The sequence below is a fragment of the Mus musculus genome, chromosome 9 (assembly GCF_000001635.26).
Source record: "Mus musculus strain C57BL/6J chromosome 9, GRCm38.p6 C57BL/6J".
Classification (NCBI taxonomy): Eukaryota; Metazoa; Chordata; class Mammalia; order Rodentia; family Muridae; genus Mus; species Mus musculus.
This window is the reverse complement of record NC_000075.6, coordinates 107,323,069-107,340,596: the sequence shown is the minus strand read 5'-3', so window position 1 is coordinate 107,340,596 and position 17,528 is coordinate 107,323,069. Positions and strand designations below refer to the sequence as shown.

General features: G+C 51.5%; 1 protein-coding gene across 10 annotated transcripts; it reads left to right on the top strand.

The window, feature by feature from the left end:
• The first annotated feature begins 159 nt into the window (after positions 1–159).
• Hemk1 (HemK methyltransferase family member 1) lies at positions 160–13,515 on the top strand. 10 transcript variants are annotated; one of them, XM_006511821.2, is made up of 14 exons: positions 181–361; positions 485–534; positions 2,062–2,316; positions 3,219–3,596; positions 3,803–3,812; positions 3,934–4,025; positions 4,325–4,418; positions 9,018–9,152; positions 9,442–9,506; positions 9,775–9,824; positions 11,165–11,273; positions 12,067–12,162; positions 12,308–12,421; positions 12,525–12,907. In XM_006511821.2, the coding sequence occupies exons 4-14, from the start codon at positions 3,577–3,579 to the stop codon at positions 12,559–12,561; spliced, it is 822 nt and encodes a 273-aa protein (XP_006511884.1). In that variant the 5' UTR covers positions 181–361; positions 485–534; positions 2,062–2,316; positions 3,219–3,576; the 3' UTR covers positions 12,562–12,907. The 10 variants fall into 10 exon arrangements, with proteins under 10 accessions (XP_017169052.1, XP_011241215.1, XP_030100428.1 ...); XM_011242913.2 differs by lacking the exon at positions 3,803–3,812 and having other exon boundaries at positions 178–361; positions 2,062–2,223; XM_030244568.1 differs by lacking the exon at positions 3,803–3,812 and having other exon boundaries at positions 178–361.
• Positions 13,516–17,528: the final 4,013 nt, after the last annotated feature.

Genomic DNA, 17,528 nt, shown 5'->3' with positions numbered 1-17,528 from the left:
GGGTCCGGACCACGGAGGGGGTGGGGCTGGGATGAGCAGCCTCGGGGGATCCCCAGGAGCCGGAGTGCCTTGCCTCCTGCCCCCCCCAGCGCCTCCGGACCCTGATTGGCTGCTTCGCCTAAAGCTCGATCAGCATTGGCTCACTCGCCTGTCGCTCAGATATAGCTCTGCTCCCAGCGGGAGCTTGGACCTGAAACCGGACAGCTAAAAGAGATTCTCTCTGAGAATACCTCTGACCCTGATGGCCTGCCGGAAGTTAGGCAGAGGACCGTAGGTAGCCAGGTCCTTTCTGGGTCAGAATTCTGACTCCTGGACACCTCCACCCGCACTGGGGCAGACTTGTAAGCCGCAAAAATCATAGGTACAGAGATTTGGTGAGAGCACCACCAGACCTGGAATATTTGAAACCTAAAATGAATTCAGTTTGATCTTCTATTGAATTTATGACCTTGAACAGCAAACTGCTTCTCTTCTTTTGTCTCAGTTTCCTGCCTATATAGGAACTCTGGTGTTTTGGAACAAGGGCGGTTTTTGGTAAGTGACTCCTGGAGACTTCAGTCCAGAGATGTTGAGATGGAATTATCTGTGTGATAGCCCACCTATTCCTCTCATAATAGTTTTCATCCACAGCAAAATTCATCTCAGGACAGAAGTACCGATTTCCTATACCCAAGAGCTGTATCCCCAACCATTTAAAACTACCCTCACCCCATCCCCTAAACAGACTGTGTGTAACCCAGGATGGCCCGATACTTATTATGTTGCCCAGGTTAGTCTTGAACCAAGGCAATCCTCCACCTCCTGGGTGCTTGGGTTTTAATTTTTAATTAATTAGTTTCATGTGTGAGGATGTTTTGTCTGCACACGTATCTGTACACTACATATGTGTCTGGTGTTCAAGGAAGCCAGAAGAGGGCATTGGATCCTCTGGTACTGGAGTTACAGACTGCTGTTAGCCTCCTTGTAGGTGCTCAAAATTGAACCTGGGTCCTTTGGAAAAGCAGCCAGTGCTCTTAACCACTGAGGCATTTCTCCAGACCCCCTTGTACTGGGACTTATAGGTGTGCACCAGTACACCCAACTCCCAGCCCCTCTCCCTTTTTACTCAAGTATTTTATTTTTTACTTTTTTGAAGCAGGATTTCATGTAGCCCAGTCTGGCCTTAAAAGATGAGTTTCTGGTTTCCCTGCCTCCACCTGCTGAAAACTAGGATTTATAAGTATTACCAAACCCCATTTGTGGGCATCAAACCCAGAGTTGTGTGACTGTTAGGTGAGCACATCAATTGAGCTACCCCGTGAACTATTTATTTTTGAATATTTTATGTTATTTCTTAAAATTATAAGTATGTATGTTTGGATGGGTATGTGTACATGGGTGCTTGGAATTGAAACCCAGTTCTCTGCAAGAGCAGTATGTGTTCCTAACCGCTGAGCCATCTCTTCAAGGTCCCGTCCCACCTTTTAAATTTTGAGACAGATTTTTACTAAATTACTCAGGATGGCTTTGAATGTATGGTCCTCCTGCGTCAGCTTCTCCAGAAGCTGTGATTACGTGCCTGCACAACCAGGTCTTGCTATGAATATTACAAAAGATACAACTAAAGCCTAGAAGGTCTGGGCATTTAAACAAAGTTAAACAACGAGCTGCCAACAGAATCAGGATGTAAATCCAGTTTTCCAGTATTCGCTGTTTTGCTATCTGCTCCAAATTCTATGTGCGTGTGAGGTCAGGAGGGTCCTTAGAAACTGGGTCCCTTTCCGAAAACAGAGACTGCCCCCAAACACTGAAACCCAGTCACACGCTGCTAGACCTATCTTACAAGCAGTTAGAACAACGCACCCACCTCCCGCCCCCCAAAATCTGGCTCTCAAGCCCAGCACACGTGGGTGACACCCTCGCGGTTTGTTTTTTGCCCACACTCCGCCCCAGCTGGATATGTAAACGTTTGCTTCAAGCAATCACCGCAGGCTGGAGCCATATCTCTGTTGAGACCTTAAGGAAGACTAGTGGGTCTGGGACCCAGCAGAGCATCTCTCACATTCCTGTACTTCCCCTTAGGGGGGCTGCAGATGCTGGCCAGTTGAGCCTCCTCAGCATCCCACAGTCTTCAAAGGAAAATCCGGCCACTTTAGGAACCCTAGACCAAGGAGACGCGGTTCACCGGAGCCCTTTCTCAACAGCACCGAGGCGGAAGCAAGGCGCCGAGGGAGTGCACTACAGGTTACGCACATCCGGGGTGGGGTGGGGGGGCGCTAACCCTGGGTCAATTTTCTGGTACTTGTGTGTGGGCCGGGCGAGCGTGCATGCCCTCTGGTAGGTATGCACCAGAGCAGGAGATCCGGATGGGAAATGCATGGCCGCAACGTTGATTTTGAGACAGGGATGGCCCTCTCCCTCGCTTTCAGGGGTGGAGAGAGGGCGCGCTTATATCGTTGATAATGTGTTTGCGGATCTGGGATGGACGCTGTGTCGAGGCTTGGAGATTTGGTTCCTTCCGTAGCTGGGTACTGGTGGACCCAGTTGCGTCAGGAATCTAGCAGAACCGGATTTGTGTTCTGCCCGGGGTATTTTATACCTGAGTTACCGTGGGCAAGTTGCTTTCCTCTTCTGGAGCCCTGTCTGAGAGGATGTGGCAGTTAGCAGGTTCTCGCAAATCTTAGTTTGGACCTTACTTAGTTTGGAAGTAGAGGGGACCACAGATTTTATGTTTTCAGATAACTTGTTTATGCTAACTTAAGCGTAACATTGTTCATTATGGGTTAAAATAGAGGCAACGTTTCAGCTTCTAAACAATAAGGAATGTCACAAGCCAAGCTCCCAAGCACGGCAGTCTCCTGCCATCTGTTAGTGAGTCCCAAGGGTCTTCCAGGCCCCTGATAGTCGTTGGTCAAGGCACCACTCTCCAGAAAGCTAGTGTTATTTATTTCTCCCACATTAGGAGCAAACTGGAAGTCAGAAACAACGGCTCAACTGCACTCACTCACACTGGGGTCTGACATAGGTCTAACCTACTCCCAAACCTACACCTTGACTCTTAACAGGACAGAGCCCTGCCAGTTCAACCTACCTATGCTAAAAATAACAAAACGTTACTGGCCAAGACAAGAAGGAGTCAGATAGCTGGCTGGGGATATGAATATAGTCCAGGAGGCGACAGACTAAAAAGCACACCCTTTCCTGGCACATTTTGAGTCTTTTTCCACATCCTTCTTTAGGGTAGCAGAAACATCTGAGAAACAAAACAGAGAACTGGAACCCATGACTGATTCTTCACCCAGCCCAGCCCAGGGATCACCCTGAGCCCCTACCTCAGTGCAGATAGCACAAGAGAGACTCAGGCACTTGGAAGCCTTTCTCCAAGAATGAAGCTCTGGGGACAAATACTTTGGACCCTTCTATCTGTTCCCCGAGGAAGGAGGGGAGTCCTCCAGGGCTGGGCCTTCAACTCATGGAAGACTTATTCATCCCTGACTGGGCCGTTGAGTGCCACAGGGATGGTTAATCACTGGACACGGGTCTTTGAGGAAAGAGGTATCCCAGAGGCCCGGGAATCCAGTGAGTACATCGTGGCTCATGTCCTCGGAGCCAAAACAGTTAAGTGTAATGTTAGGGAGGACAGGGAGAGGGAGGAGGGAACTCTCTGGGGAATAGATAGTGAAAGGGGGGTTGTTTTATTTGTTTTTATTTTGTTTGGTTTTAATTTTTGCCTCAATCGGGCTGCTTAATTGAGTCGGGTGGGATTTTGCTGAACAAATGTTTCAGGCAGACATGTATTCATTCATCCAACAAACTACTGCAGTGTGTTCCAGGTACTGTGTGTTCCGGGATGATTAAGTGGCTAGTGTTGAGTTGACAGACATTGTCCACACAAACCTGGGTGTGTGTCCCTAGACCAAGGGAGCCAGCCACTCACATTCTCCATGGGAACAGTTTCAGAGCCTGAAACCAGCACTTTGGACCAAGCCACTGACCCCTCAACAATTGGAATGCATCCAGGAGCTATGTGGCCGTAGATTACAGAGGTAAGCACCCATGGACCGATCCGAGGACTCTACAGAGATCCATCTTTCACCGGTTCCACCAAATTATGGCCAGGGAGGAGTAAAGTGTCTGAGGTCGAGAGGGATCTGTTGGGGTAAGGAGGTAGGAGGAGAGGGACTGGTGTTGTAAATTGAAAGAAGGGAAAGGCTAGTCTGTTTGTCCTAGGGTACTGCAGTCAGGACCCTGCTGAATAGCCTTAGCTACATTAGTCCTCAGTTGAGCTCTGGCCTTATTCATCCTGGTCCTGGTCCTGATGACTCCCTGGATACTCCTCCTGCAGGATGCCGGTGCAGTATATCCTTGGGGAGTGGGACTTTCAGGGGCTCAGTCTGAAGATGGTACCCCCAGTGTTCATCCCTCGGCCAGAGACAGAAGTGAGTATCTCACTAAGACAGGATGAAGATGAGAAAAAGGTTCAAGGCACCCGTCTTGCTCCAGACTTCCTCCAGGGGGCGCTCGGGCCCCATGGCTGCCATTCACAGCACCTTTCACACATAAGTCTTGCTGGCTAGGTTGACTGAGCCATGATTGAGGATCCTTCTTGCCCCCTCCCTTTGACTCTCTTTAAATTCCAAACCTCTGCCCCAGCCTCAGTGACCAGAAGTGACAGAGAATGGTTCAAGTAGTGCTCAACTTACTGTGTTCATTAGAAGCTATCCTATGGGCCCATGGCAGACTCAACCCATGGGAAATAAGTGGCCTTCAGCAACTTAGAGGGCATGGAGGAAATAGGAGGGGCTCTGCTGGAGGCCTGGCATGAGCAGTGTGGACTTACAGGTGATTGCTGTCTACTCTGGACTCAGATGATGGACTGTCAGGCCTTGCTGTCTGTGACTTGGTGGTCTGGTCAGGTGATTGCTTGTGTCAGTCCCTCAGATGACTAGAACTGGTGGTTGTGTGGCCCATGCGTGCTGCCCCTTGGGGACACACCCTGATCTTTGAGAGATGTTTTTCTGTTTTTCTTGGATTTCCCCTGACTTTGTTGATGGCAGAGCTGAAAGCTGGAAAGTAGACTCTGGGGTAAAGTGGGGTTGCATGAGGGGATGCTGAGAAAAATCAGAGGGCACTAGACTCTGAAAAAGATTGATTTCTGGAAAGATATCCTGGCTCATAAACATTCGTGGGAAAAGTCTGTCCCCTTCCACCTTTACTGGGTGTGGCCTTTGAGCTGCCTGCGTTTCATCCTTTTAATCTCCATCCCTTGATCGTGAACCCTCTGATCTGTCTGAAGAGATGGCTTAGTGCTTAAGAGCACTGACTTCTCTACCAAAGGACCCAGGTTCAATTCTCAGAACCCACACAGTGGTTTACGACCATTTCTAACTACAGTCCCATAGGATCCAATGCCCTCTTTGGCCTTTCTAGGTACTGCATGCACATACATACAGGAAAGATACTATATACACATTAAAAAAACAAAACCAAAAAGCCAAATCTGTTGATCCCCTGGTTTACCCCCTTACCGTGTGGCAGGACTGGGAGAAGTCACAGGGTTGTCAAGGAAGGGGACCCACAGGCAGCTCCTGAACTTTCTGACTCTATCCTATTTAGAACTGGCATGACCTAGGCCAGGGACAGATACTCTAAGCATGATGTGGCCTGTCATCTTCAGGCTTTTAGGAGATTGCCCGGTAGCTTCTTCCAAATATGTGACCATGGTCAGGAGATCACTTGCCATCCTCGGATACTGTTAAGGTTCAGAACATAGAGGGACAGCTATCATGGGACAGCTATCATGGGACAGCTATCATGGTGGCCTTTGCATCCCTTGGAGCTGACCTGGTATCTGAGTGTGGGGTGTGGGCTTTCAGCTCCTGTGTGACCCACCCACTTGAAGTGGGCCTGGGCCAGGAAGGCAGCTTTGCTGCCGGAGTAGGGGGGAGTGAGGATGCTGTGGTTGGCTGGGAGGCCAGGTCTGCCTCACTGTACAGACATTTCTGAGAACTCATCAGGTTTGCCCCCAGGGGAAGCCACATCAGACGGGAGTGCTTTACTAAGAAATCAAGAGGACGTGGCCTGTGGTAGGGAGTGGAGAGAAGGGACTCAGGGGAGTGGGGTCACAGAGTCTGGAGTCTCTGTCCATCAAAGGGCGGTTTTTGATGATGGGTGTGAAAGTCTGAAGTGCAGAATTGCAAGTGGCTTGCGGCCTGATGAGTTTGGTTTTCCCTAGGAGGTGAGAGGGTGGTGAGGCCTCCGGTGTGGTGATATATACAGTGGGAAGCCCGAGGTCCGGGTGGGAGCCATTCCATCTCCATCTGGTGCTGTGTGACTGTGTGGCCTGGGAGAGGCTCAGTGCTGTAACTGTTTTAGGGAGTCAGCCCAGCAGGGATAGGATCCTAACACAGGGTGTGCATGCCCTTGTATCCTGCTGAGACCGCAGGGCCACCTCTGTAGGAACTGTGCAGTCCCATTTGGAGCAGTGGCCCCAGGGAAAGCCACCAACTGCCCATTCCCTGTCTCTGTCCTATATTTCTCTTCTGTCATACCATGTTTTGAATTCTTGCTGGATTCAGCTGGAACAGATGACCTGGGTCTGTGGCTAGCTTGGCTCAGAGCCAACAGCTTTAGGTAGAGGAAAGGTCTTCACTGCATAAGAAAGAACTTTCTAGACTTCCTGGATGTGGTCTCAACATAGCTAGTTCCCACACAGTCACCAGATGGGCCTCCAATGAAGTGAGCTTTCCATGGTCTGTGGTAAAAGGAAAGAAAGAAGCCACCGTCTGTCAGCCTCACACCCTGCCCCAGCTGGCCATTTACATAGATGGTGTGTGTGTGTGTGTCTGAGGTCAGGGATGCCTCTGTGAGGTGGCTAGCCAGCGTGGGCTGGCTGAGGGGTCATCCTCCAGCCAGAGTGGGCCATTTGTGGCCAGGAAACCCGTAGAAACTTACACCCCTAACACAGGCTGTCATTTTTCTGCCTTTCAGCCTGCTGCCTGTCCCACAGCCTCTCAGTCACAGCCCTAGATTACAAGTTCTTCGCTGATCATAAGCCCAGCTTGCTGCACACACCCAAGTGTTCTCCACTCCCGGCACAGGACTGAACCAAGTTTTCTCTCCCATGGCAGTAGCTCTTTAGTACCAAAGGGACCTGACACAGGGAGGGCTGGTCCAGCTCTTCAGCTTCTCTCTGCCTGGGACTTGTTTCCTTTGGTGTGAATGAACATCGCCACCGAGATTCGGGCCCTAGAAGGCCGAATGCTTTTTTGGGGACTCAGCTTTCAAAGGAAAGCAGGCTTGGGTGACCTGGTGCTATTTGCTCCCCTAGACCTGGCTGATGGGCCAACCCCAAGATCTTCTCATGATTTAATGTGACAAGAGAGGCAAACCCAGTCCTAAATCTTCATGCAGGTTAGAGATCCTTGGGTTATAGAGATGCAACTGGTCTGACAGAAATGAAGATGTTCTGAAGAGACAGATGTGTCCCTCATTCCATCAGACTATTGAAACGGGACCCCAAAGAAGTAGGAATGTCCAGAGAAATCTCATGCACTAGTCAGAGGGAGAGCTTGCCTCCCACCAAGAGAGACACCACAGCTCTCACCTGAGAGCATGAGAAGGCTGAAACCCAGATAACAGGGTCAGTGTGGGCAGGCCCACACCGTAGCCTGGACCGCTCGGCTGCGCACATCCTTGCCTGCCACTTAAATCTTGATCTCACTTCAGGACTAAAGACAGCCTTGAAGGGTTTGTGGATCTCTCTGTCCTTCTTCTCAGTGTAGCCATGTTGAATAAATCTCCTTTCTTCCATCTCCCCCCTCCCCACCCCCACCTTCTGCTTTCTACTTTTAACCTGGCTCTTTTTGTTGACTTATTGAGGATGGGTGTCTAAGTCTGATTTGGGGCACAGTTTGTAACCTCCAGGTGTGATAACAGACACCTCACAGGGGCTTACTTCTTCAAAGTGGATCTCACCTGCTGCTTTCCTCCCAGTTTCCTGAGCCTTGAAGGGGCCTCTGCTCATATCCAGGGGATTGTCTTTGAGAAGAGACCACGCTGCCCTCTCCCTGCTACATGCTTGGATTCCCTACTGTTCTCTGGGTAAAAACATTTCAGCCGTGGGGCAGCAGCCACCTTCAGCCTTCACTCCCAGCTCCCCCAGTGACGATGACCACGTACAGCCTGTGTGGGCAGCGGACCTCAAGCTCTCTGCATTCATGCTGATGGTGTCTAAAGTGTTCCCTCTGGATGTCCTGGGTACCATCCAGACAGGCTCTTACCACATGGTGCTTCATTACCATGTTCAGTTTGTGCCACAGCCACCTGCAAGACTTGGGCAGGGCTGTGTCCCTGCCCTACTAAGAGAATTGCTTGTCCTTTGGGCCTAGGAATCTCCTGGGAACTTTTCACCCTCAGCTCTGTGAGAAAGCTGAGGACACACCAGCCACCTCTGTTTTATTTCTATTTTCCCCCATGGTACTGGGGTGGAACCCAGGGCCTCACACATCTAGGCAGTGCTCTACATCTGAATATAGTCTCAACTCCAAGCCTGGTTCTTGACCACTGTGAACCACAGTTCAGACGCCAGGTAGGGCCATGACCCTTGAGTGTTAGTGTCTATATGAGCCAGTGCTGAGGAACCAACAGGTTAATATAGGCTCTAGAAGCAGGGCCAGACCTAGGGAGACTGGGTGTCAAATAGGGCTCCCAGCATTTCTGTGAGTATAAAATGGGAAGATGTCTGGAAGGCACCGGTGGGGTGTATTGTGCGTGTAGTTGCCGATGATAGATCAGGTCTGTGCTTCTGATTACTATTTACTATGTTTCTAAGAGGAGTACTCAGTTGTGCAAATGGGTAAACTGAGGCACGGAGGGACAGAATGACCCACCCAGGGTCCCTGCTGATGTGAAGATCATTTGGCTTTGGCTCTCCCCCACCTGTCTTCAGTAGGAGCCAACTGCTTGGACTTCCTTGTAGAGGCTCCTCAGGAGCTAAGATGATCAGCACCTAGTCTGATCGACCCTCTTCCTTCCAGGAACTGGTTGAATGGGTTTTAGAGGAAGTGGCCCAGAGGCCCCATGCAGTGAGAGCCCAGGATGGTCCCCTCATTCTGGAGGTGGGCTGTGGATCAGGAGCCATTACTCTCAGCCTGCTGAGCCAGCTCCCCAAGGTAGGCTGTCTCTGCATCCCTCTACCATGCCTTGAGCCATTGAGATGGTCCCTTCTGGTATTCTGTCCCCCACATCCCTCTGTAAGAAGCATTGAGGGAAAGTGGCCATATAAGGAAGATGTGCCCAGCCCAGCATGATCACAGCCTCTAACTTCCATCCTTCTCCATCTGGCTAGAGTCTGACCACAGGAAAACTTTGTTATGTATTCCTTTCCAAGAGGGAGCTAGGGGAAGATTGTAGACAGACATCTCCCAGAAATTCACCTCTCTTCCTTTGTTCTTGGGGCAGAGTCGAGTTGTTGCTGTGGATAAGGAGGAAGCTGCTGTTAGTCTGACCCATGAGAATGCTCAGAGGTACACGGGCTGGACCTTCCAGAAGGCCAGCACTGGGGAGGTGGACTCTGGGACCTGGGCCTGACCTTTATTCTAGTACAAACCCACTAGTGTTTGACTTGATTCTCGAGGGAGAGACACAATGAGGAAGCCTGGCAATGGTCCCATGGGTTTGCGAGTGGTGGACTGTGAGCCGTGGTTATGCTGAGCCAAGAAGGGCTCCCTTTCCCTCCTGGTCCTTGTAGCCAAGGTTTGCACCCTATGCTCAGCACTATCTCCCCATCTCCAGGCTTCAGCTGCAGGACAGGATCCGGATCATCCACCTTGATATAACTTCAGGTAGATCCCCTGTACATCTTGGGGTGGGCGCTGCTGCTGGTGGTGAGGCACTGCAGAAATGGGGTAAGGTAAGGGTTTCCCAATAATCAAACCTGTGGCTCATCTCACACCAGCCCTGCTGAGCTTGCTGCGGGCTCACAAGGTGCTGGTGTCTCCTTGGCTGACCCGACCCATGAAGGGACTAGCCATGAGGTCCGGCCTTTTTCTCCTCTTCTCTCCTCTCCTCTCCTCCCCTCTCCTCTCCTCTCCTCCCCTCCCCTCCCCTCCCTTCCCCTCTCCTCCCCTCCCTTCCCCTCTCCTCTCCTCTCTTTTCTTGTCTGTCTTTCTTTTTATTTCATTTTTTGTTTGTTTGTTTGTTTGTTTGTCTTTCAAGACAGGGTTTCTCTGTGTAGCCCTGGCTGTCCTGGAACTCACTCTGTAGACCAGGCTGGCCTTGAACTCAGAAATCTGCCTGCCTCTGCCTCCCAAGTACTGGGATTAAAAGCCTGTGCAACCACTGCTCAACCACAAGCAATAAGGGATCTTCTGGGTCCCCTATGCCTGATAAATTTGACTAGGACTTATTTCCTGGGAAGAGGTAAACATGTTCAAAGCAAAGCAGTTGAGAGCCAAGTATGGTGGCAGTGAGGATTCCTGTGAACTCAGGGTCTGTCTGGGGAACATGGTGACTTCTAGACCAGCGTAGGATATAAGCAGAACATCCCCAAAAATCAAAATAAACAGCAACAATAAAGGAACTTTAGGACCAAAATGCACGTGTGGCCTCCTGCCCACATGGCCTGGATGAGGTGGTCCAGCAGCGCCTGGTCTGTGCAGGTTTTGCAGTGTCTTCAGGTTTCCAGCTCCAATTCTGATTCTTTTGTTATCCATGGAGCCCCCAAGCGTTGTATGAGTGTTAGACACCTGCCTTAGCATCTGGTACAAGTGGGATCCAAAAGCAGCCATAAGGGGTTGTCTGAGGGCAGCAAGTCTGCCCTCCCTGTACATCCAGACTATATTGGTTGTAAAGCAGAGAATGGTAAGGCCAAGGGGCTGCAGAGCTGAGGAACCCTGCCTTTGCCTTTGCAATCAAGGAGGGCTTACTGGAGGTGGCACTTGAATTTGGCTTAATGAGGAGGCCTTGTCAGGGAGGAGAGAGAGAACATGGATATTCTAGGTGAACAGCTACATGTCTAAACATGTCCACTCCGGCCAGCCTGCTAACTCCGGCTACTAATCCTCGAGTCTGGCTTATTAGGTCTAAAGAGAGATTTGAAGAGAGGGACTACCTAAGGGACAAGGTGGCAAGCGGATCTGTCACCTTTCACACACTATGCATGTATCTTCCTCTTTGCTCACAGAGGGGTGCTGCACACACCTTTTGCCCTGGAGCCCCTTGGACTTGGTGGTCAGCAACCCTCCCTACATCTTCCGCAAGGACATGGAACAGCTGGCTCCAGAGATCTGCAGGTACAGGGTGGGTGGGACAGCAGAGAAGCTCTAGCAGGATTGGTTGGGGTGGAGGCCCTTCTATCAGGAGAAGATGGTGCAGTATGGAACAGCAGGGTTGAGGGGTACACTTCAGAGCCTGCAGCCTTCCTGGGGAAGGTGTTACCTTTGCGCCCTGACCTCTGGAGGCCCCTAGCCTCTCGGAACCTCCGTTTCCCACTTTGAAAGAGGAGTGAGTGGTAGCGCTTGCGGGACCGTGGTGAGGACTTAGTGTTGGGCACAGCGAGGCCGATAGAAGGTGCTCACAGGGATGTGTCACTTTACACAAGACCAAGGCCTAGAGAGGGAAGACGCCCTGTTAAAGGTCCCACCAGGGCTCGGTGGGAAAGCCAGTACTGACGCCTCCTCGGGCTGTGGAAAAGCCATCCTGTGTTCACATGGACAGAAAACCCAATGTAACTACCCTGTCTCTACCTAAGCGTAGGTGATCCGGGGTGGAGCCGGCTCCTCGTTCCTGGGCTCAGTCAGAATCAGCTTTAAATACCCTCAGATGGAGAACAGGAGCTGCCTTGTGAGAGAGCCCCAAGGACTTTGTCAGTGGAGTCTCAGTGGGACTCCATCCAGCCCTGCTCTGTGGGGTGCTGTCTGCGTGAGAGATGAGGGGTCACATAGGAACCACTTGCTGAGGGATCCTCAGCTTACCTCTCAGCCCCGAGTCTGAGTCCCAGAGGGCCCGTTGTAAAGGCCTGCCTGGCTTCTCAGCACCTGACACACCCTCCCCCAGCCGCTCACCTTCCACTGTTTGCCCATTCAGTTACGAAGATCTGGTGGCCCTGGATGGTGGTGACGAAGGCATGGACATCATCACCCACATCTTGACCTTGGCACCCCAGCTCTTGAATGCCTCTGGGTATGGAGACCAGCCTCCTCCCCCTCCATTGTGTAATCGACAAGCCTTGGCAGTCATTGTGCCCATGCCTCTTGCAGGCCAGACAACCTGGAAGTACAGGTCCTGGCCCTGCCTCGTTGAGCTGACCCATTTCTCCTTCATGTAGAAGCATCTTCTTAGAAGTAGACCCAAGACACCCAGAGCTTGTCAGCAGTTGGCTTCAGAGCCATCCTGACCTGCACCTTAGTCTTGTGGGAGTCCGTGAAGACTTCTGTGGGAGGTAAGACCGTTCTCGTAGCTGTATCACTTCTGTGTGCTCTCCCAGCCCTCACCAGGTCACGTGAGCATTCCTCAGAGCTTAGATACTCATTCTGTCTCCTCAGGCCCCGGTTCCTGCATGTCCAGAAGTCTGCACCATAGCGTGGCTACTCTGTGAACACCCGGCCAGGATTCTAGCCTGCTGGGTGGCTGGCTTACCCTGTGTGGAATGCCGCCCAGGGGAAGGTGAACAGCGCTGTCCTGGGCCCCTGGCACGGCCATGGTCCTGTGATTCCCCATGATGGATGTTTCTAGGAGACTTGGAAAGAAGGATGGAGTGTTCTTCCTGGGGCAGCAAAGAACAGAGACCCAAGAGCTGGGTTTCCAGCCTGGCCCTGCCCCCTCTGTGTAGCAGGCTACTTGGTGTTCCTCTTGGTGAAATTGCTATAAAGATGTTGGGAAGGATGGCTAGTAAAGTGTTGAGAGAGCAATAAATGGTGAGCCAGTATTTTGTTATTAACATTCATGGGCCCTCGTTCCCCATGCAGGACTAGGCCTGAGAGCCTCTCCCTTCTGCAGCAAGTCAAGCCGACTGTGTGGTGTAAGGATACCAGGTGATAGGGACAGGGGATGGGGAGGCTCAGTCCTGGCCTTGGACACTGTAGGGCCTGCACAGAATAGCCCACTCTGGTTAGCGTCATCCGGATGCTCCAGCCTGGGAATGCCTACATTCTCTACCTTGACTGGGCCTGTGTAGGACTGTGAAAGGCAGCCTGGTTCCTGGTTGAGCTAAAGTTGGAAACCCCAGTGATCCTGAGGAACGGCAGGCATTTTGCCTGGTTCTCAGACTCTAGGCTTCAGACAGGAGGCCACAGCCCTCCATAGATTTGTGGCCAGCAGTCACGTAAGGGCAACGCCCCCAAACCCCTCCACAGAAGGCTCAAGACAGATCTCCATTTTAATAAGATACTTAAAGGCCTGAGGGCTTAGCCAATAAACTCCCCTTCCCAGACACTCCTCCCTACAAAAGGTATTTAACCTCAGGCCAGCCCTGAGAAGTGGGGTATGGTTTTATTCATCCACTTTCTGCCATGACAATAAACGCCTTAAAACCATGGACTGCCTCTTTTCACGGGGATGCGCCATGGGGAGCCATACAGAAGCCTATGGAGCTGCTTCTAATCTCCCAGACAAGCCTCTCTGTGCTCCCAGCCACAGTGACCACCAAGCCCAAGCCAAGCCAGCCACCGACAAGCCAAGAACTCTCTCCTCCCTGCAGGACCCAGCCAGGACTCTCCCCTCTTTTCCCCTTCAGCCCTGGGCTAGATCCAGTCTGAGGGCCCCCACCCTGTACTCAGCTCTTCCGCAGCATCCAGTGGTGCCTGGGTGCCCAAGAGCCTGAGAACCATACAACCCCAGCCTCCGTGCAGGCCCGGGGACCCACGAGCCACCTCCTGCTGTCCCTGGGACCTCAGACTGCACTCCCCTATCCCCGGAGTGGTATCCTGCAGCTTCCCAGAGCCCAACACCTGCCTTGGGTAGCAGAGCAGACTCGGGACATCACAGACCCTGCAGGCCTAGGCTGAACATGGAGGCCATATCTGAGGATTAGGGATGGGACTGAGGGTCTGTGACACATCATCTTAAGGTTGTATACCTACATTCATGTAAGTTTAGGTTTGAGACAGCGGGGTAAAAGAAAAACCCACAGGACTTTGTTTGCTTTTACTGACCATCCTTTCCAAATGTGAACATTCAAATTTGGAGTCCGAGTAACCCACGTATGTCTCCCTGGTTGGTGCACCCAACCAAGTCTGGGCACTGAATTGTGACCTTCACTCCAGCTCTGGGTAGATCCCTCAGCTTCCAGGAGACCCAAAGACCAGCCTGTCATCAGCTGCAACAGGAAGCCCATCCGGTTGGTGAGTGTGGACACAAGACTGATTCTGGGTGGCTCGTAGGTGTGTTGGAGACTAAGCAAGTCCATTCCACTTGGCTCTCCCCCCTGCCTCAGCATTTGCAAGAGCCTGACCTAAGGTACAACAGCCAGAGGCAGTGTGCTCTGATAGGCAACAGCTCTGCCGGAGCCAAGACAGCTGAGCTCCAGGGCGGAGTCCTGGCAGTTGGACCTCAAGAATCCAGCTTCTGTGAGAAGTGGATTCTTCAGCGTCCAGGGTCAGTGCAGGAAATAGCCTCATTCCATTCTGTTCTAGATCAGCAAAGTAGAACATGCTGGTGTCTGAATGCCCACAGAGGGGCCAAGGCGGTAAGGCCTGCCTAAAGTCCCACGATACGAAGCAGCTAGGTTGAGAAAGGAAGCTGGGTTCTTACCTTCTGGGAGTCTGTTTCTGGGCTCATCTGGTGTGAATGATGTCTGCTGCTGTGGCTGAGGGGTGTATTTGTGCCGGCAGAGATTACACTGAAAGTCTCAGAGCCCCAGGATATGGCCCTAGTGACCTACCCTATGTCCAGCCCTAGATATGTGGCCCTTAAGCTGCCTCTGGTTTCCTTTGAATGAAGGAGCCTGGTCTCTTGCTCATGACTGTTCCAGAAAGAACCTAGGAGGGTAAAGTCAGGTGCAACTAGAGTAAGGCTCCTCACCTCCTGAGCCTCCGCTGCCATTTAAACTTTGCTTGCCCAAGCCTGTATGAATATTGCCTCCTCTCTCTTGCCTTTGCCCTTTGGCTCTGGCTTTCTTCAGACGTCTCAGGCTGCTGCCCTGACCTCCCAGCAGTCTGTCACCCTCTTCCCTCACAGCGTGGTTACACTCAGTGCTGATTCCCTGTGGGTTTTCCCTCCTGGCCTCAGGCCTGTTTCTGAGGTAAGGTCATGGTCTGATACCCAAGAGAGAACAATGGTGGGGAGTGACATGGAGAAGCAGTTGGGGTCACTGGAGCAGGAGCCACCCTTGGGACAATTTCCTTCCCAGAAAAATGTGGGGCTTGACTCCCCTGGGATAAAAGTCTAAGCCAAGTAGAGTGGCCAGGCGGGCCTCCAGACTGTAGCTACCCGCTCCAGTTGGCTAGACATTGCATAGCCACACTGGAGCCTTACCAATCCAGGTTTAGATTTGAGTCTGTCCCTTACCAGGGTGTGACCTTGGGTAGACAACTTTGTTGTATTCAGCTTTGGCCTCCAAACTTTCAGAACTGTAGAGGGTGGTGGTGAGATCTTCCTGGTGCATTGTGGGTGTTTCTGTTACCTTGAGGACAGCCAGAGAGGGAAGGTCCTGTAACCTGCTGGCTCAGCTCAGCACCAACATGAGGCAGGCTGAGATACTTCACTCAGCAAGGGAAAGATGGCAGGATTTCAGTCCTGGGCTCTGGTGACTGCCCTCTGGGGAAGGAGCTGCCAGGAGCAGCCTCCTCCTCCCCTCACTGGTTCTCCTCACTAGGGCCTGAGTACCTGAGGCCCAAGCCATGACATCCAGTGACTCCACTCTGGGAAAGCCAGGCTCCATACTGTCTTCCTCTTTCTCCTGATATTAGCCAGAAGCTTGGCACAAGTCTAGGAATCCTTCAAAGGCCAGTGCAGGAGGATTCGGTGCACACTGTACCTTCCGGGCTCCATCCCTCCAGCAGGTAGAGAAATTGTCATCTTGCCTCACAGTTGGATGCTTTTTGTAGCTCCCTATGAGTTATTCTGTGGGGATTATTCAGCTACCTTATTAAAATGTGTCCCCAGCCCCAAATACACCCTTTTTAGCATGTCCATTTCTATGGACCCTGGGCATCTTCCCAGTCTCTGTTTTAAACCTTAACTGGATTCCCCAGGACCTAAGTATGGTCTCTGTGTCTTGCAGTGCTGTCTGAAGAGGCAAGGTGAAGACAGCTCTGGGAAAGGCCCCAGGATGCCCCCTCCCTGGCCCCATAAGTAAGCTGCTGTCAGGACAGAGGGTTCTACCACTTGCAAGTCTGTGAACTGCCGGGCTGAAGTGGGAAGCCCTTTAATCCCTGCAGCCTGTCCTGTCCTCTCCCTATCCACCTTCAGATTCTTTCCTCCCCTGGACCTCTGCTACCCTGCAATACCCTCTCTGGAACACCTTCCCCCAGCTCTAGCAGGGCATCCATCCGGAGTAAGGCTCTTGCCCACCAAAGCTAATTCATGCCGTACCTGCTAAATTCTAACATACCTGCTGTGACTCTCTTTCTCCTACCCATATCTCTGTCAGTGCCCTACCTAAATATCTGTCCCCTGAATTCAGAAACCTTCCAATCTCAGGCTGGGAACTCCTGTAAGACTGGCACATTCAGGTTCAGTCAATGTCCACCAATAAACTGACAGGATATCCATTTTCTAGACTTGAGGCTAGAACTTCCTGAGTGGCCCCCCCATCTGACCTAACAACCGCGTTCACATATTCCAGTCAGCAGAGAGAGGAAACTGTGAGGTCTGGCCTCCTGCCTGAGCCAGGCAGCTGTTCAAGTTGAGGCCTAATCTCTTTGAGGGCTCCAGTGCACCTGATCCCCATCCCGCGATCATGCCAGGAGAACAGGCTGTACTTGGCGGCAGCAGAAGCAGGCGCCAGATTTCCTGGAGCTCTTGGCCTTAAACAGCCCCTAGTCAAGGTGGTGACTAGGATGGTGGCATGATCTCCCTTTATGAACCCTGCTCTGAACAAGACCCTGGGCTTGAGACTAACAAAGCAACCCTGGAGGTAATATAATGACAACCAAAGACACTGATGTCTTCATCCCCCAGCCCAGAACTATTACCTTATATGGCACAAAGGACTTTGCAGATAAGAAAAAAAGATAGTGTGTGGGGGGGGTGTGGGTGCACATACTTACACATGGGGACCAGAGGTCTTAATCACCACCTTATGTTTTTTTTTTTTTACAGATTTATTTATTTGTTTTATGTATATGAGTACACTGTAGCTGCACTGGTGGTTGTGAGCCATCATGTGGTTGCTGGGAATTTGAATTCAGGACCTCTGCTTGCTCCGGCCTAATGGTTTATTTATTATTATATCTAAGTACACTGTAGCTGTCTTCAGATACACCAGAAGAGGGCATCAGATCTCATTACAGATGGTTGTGAGCCACCATGTGGTTGCTGGGATTTGAACTCAGGACCTCTGGAAGAGCAGTCAGTGCTCTTAACCACTGAGCCATCTCTCCAGTCCC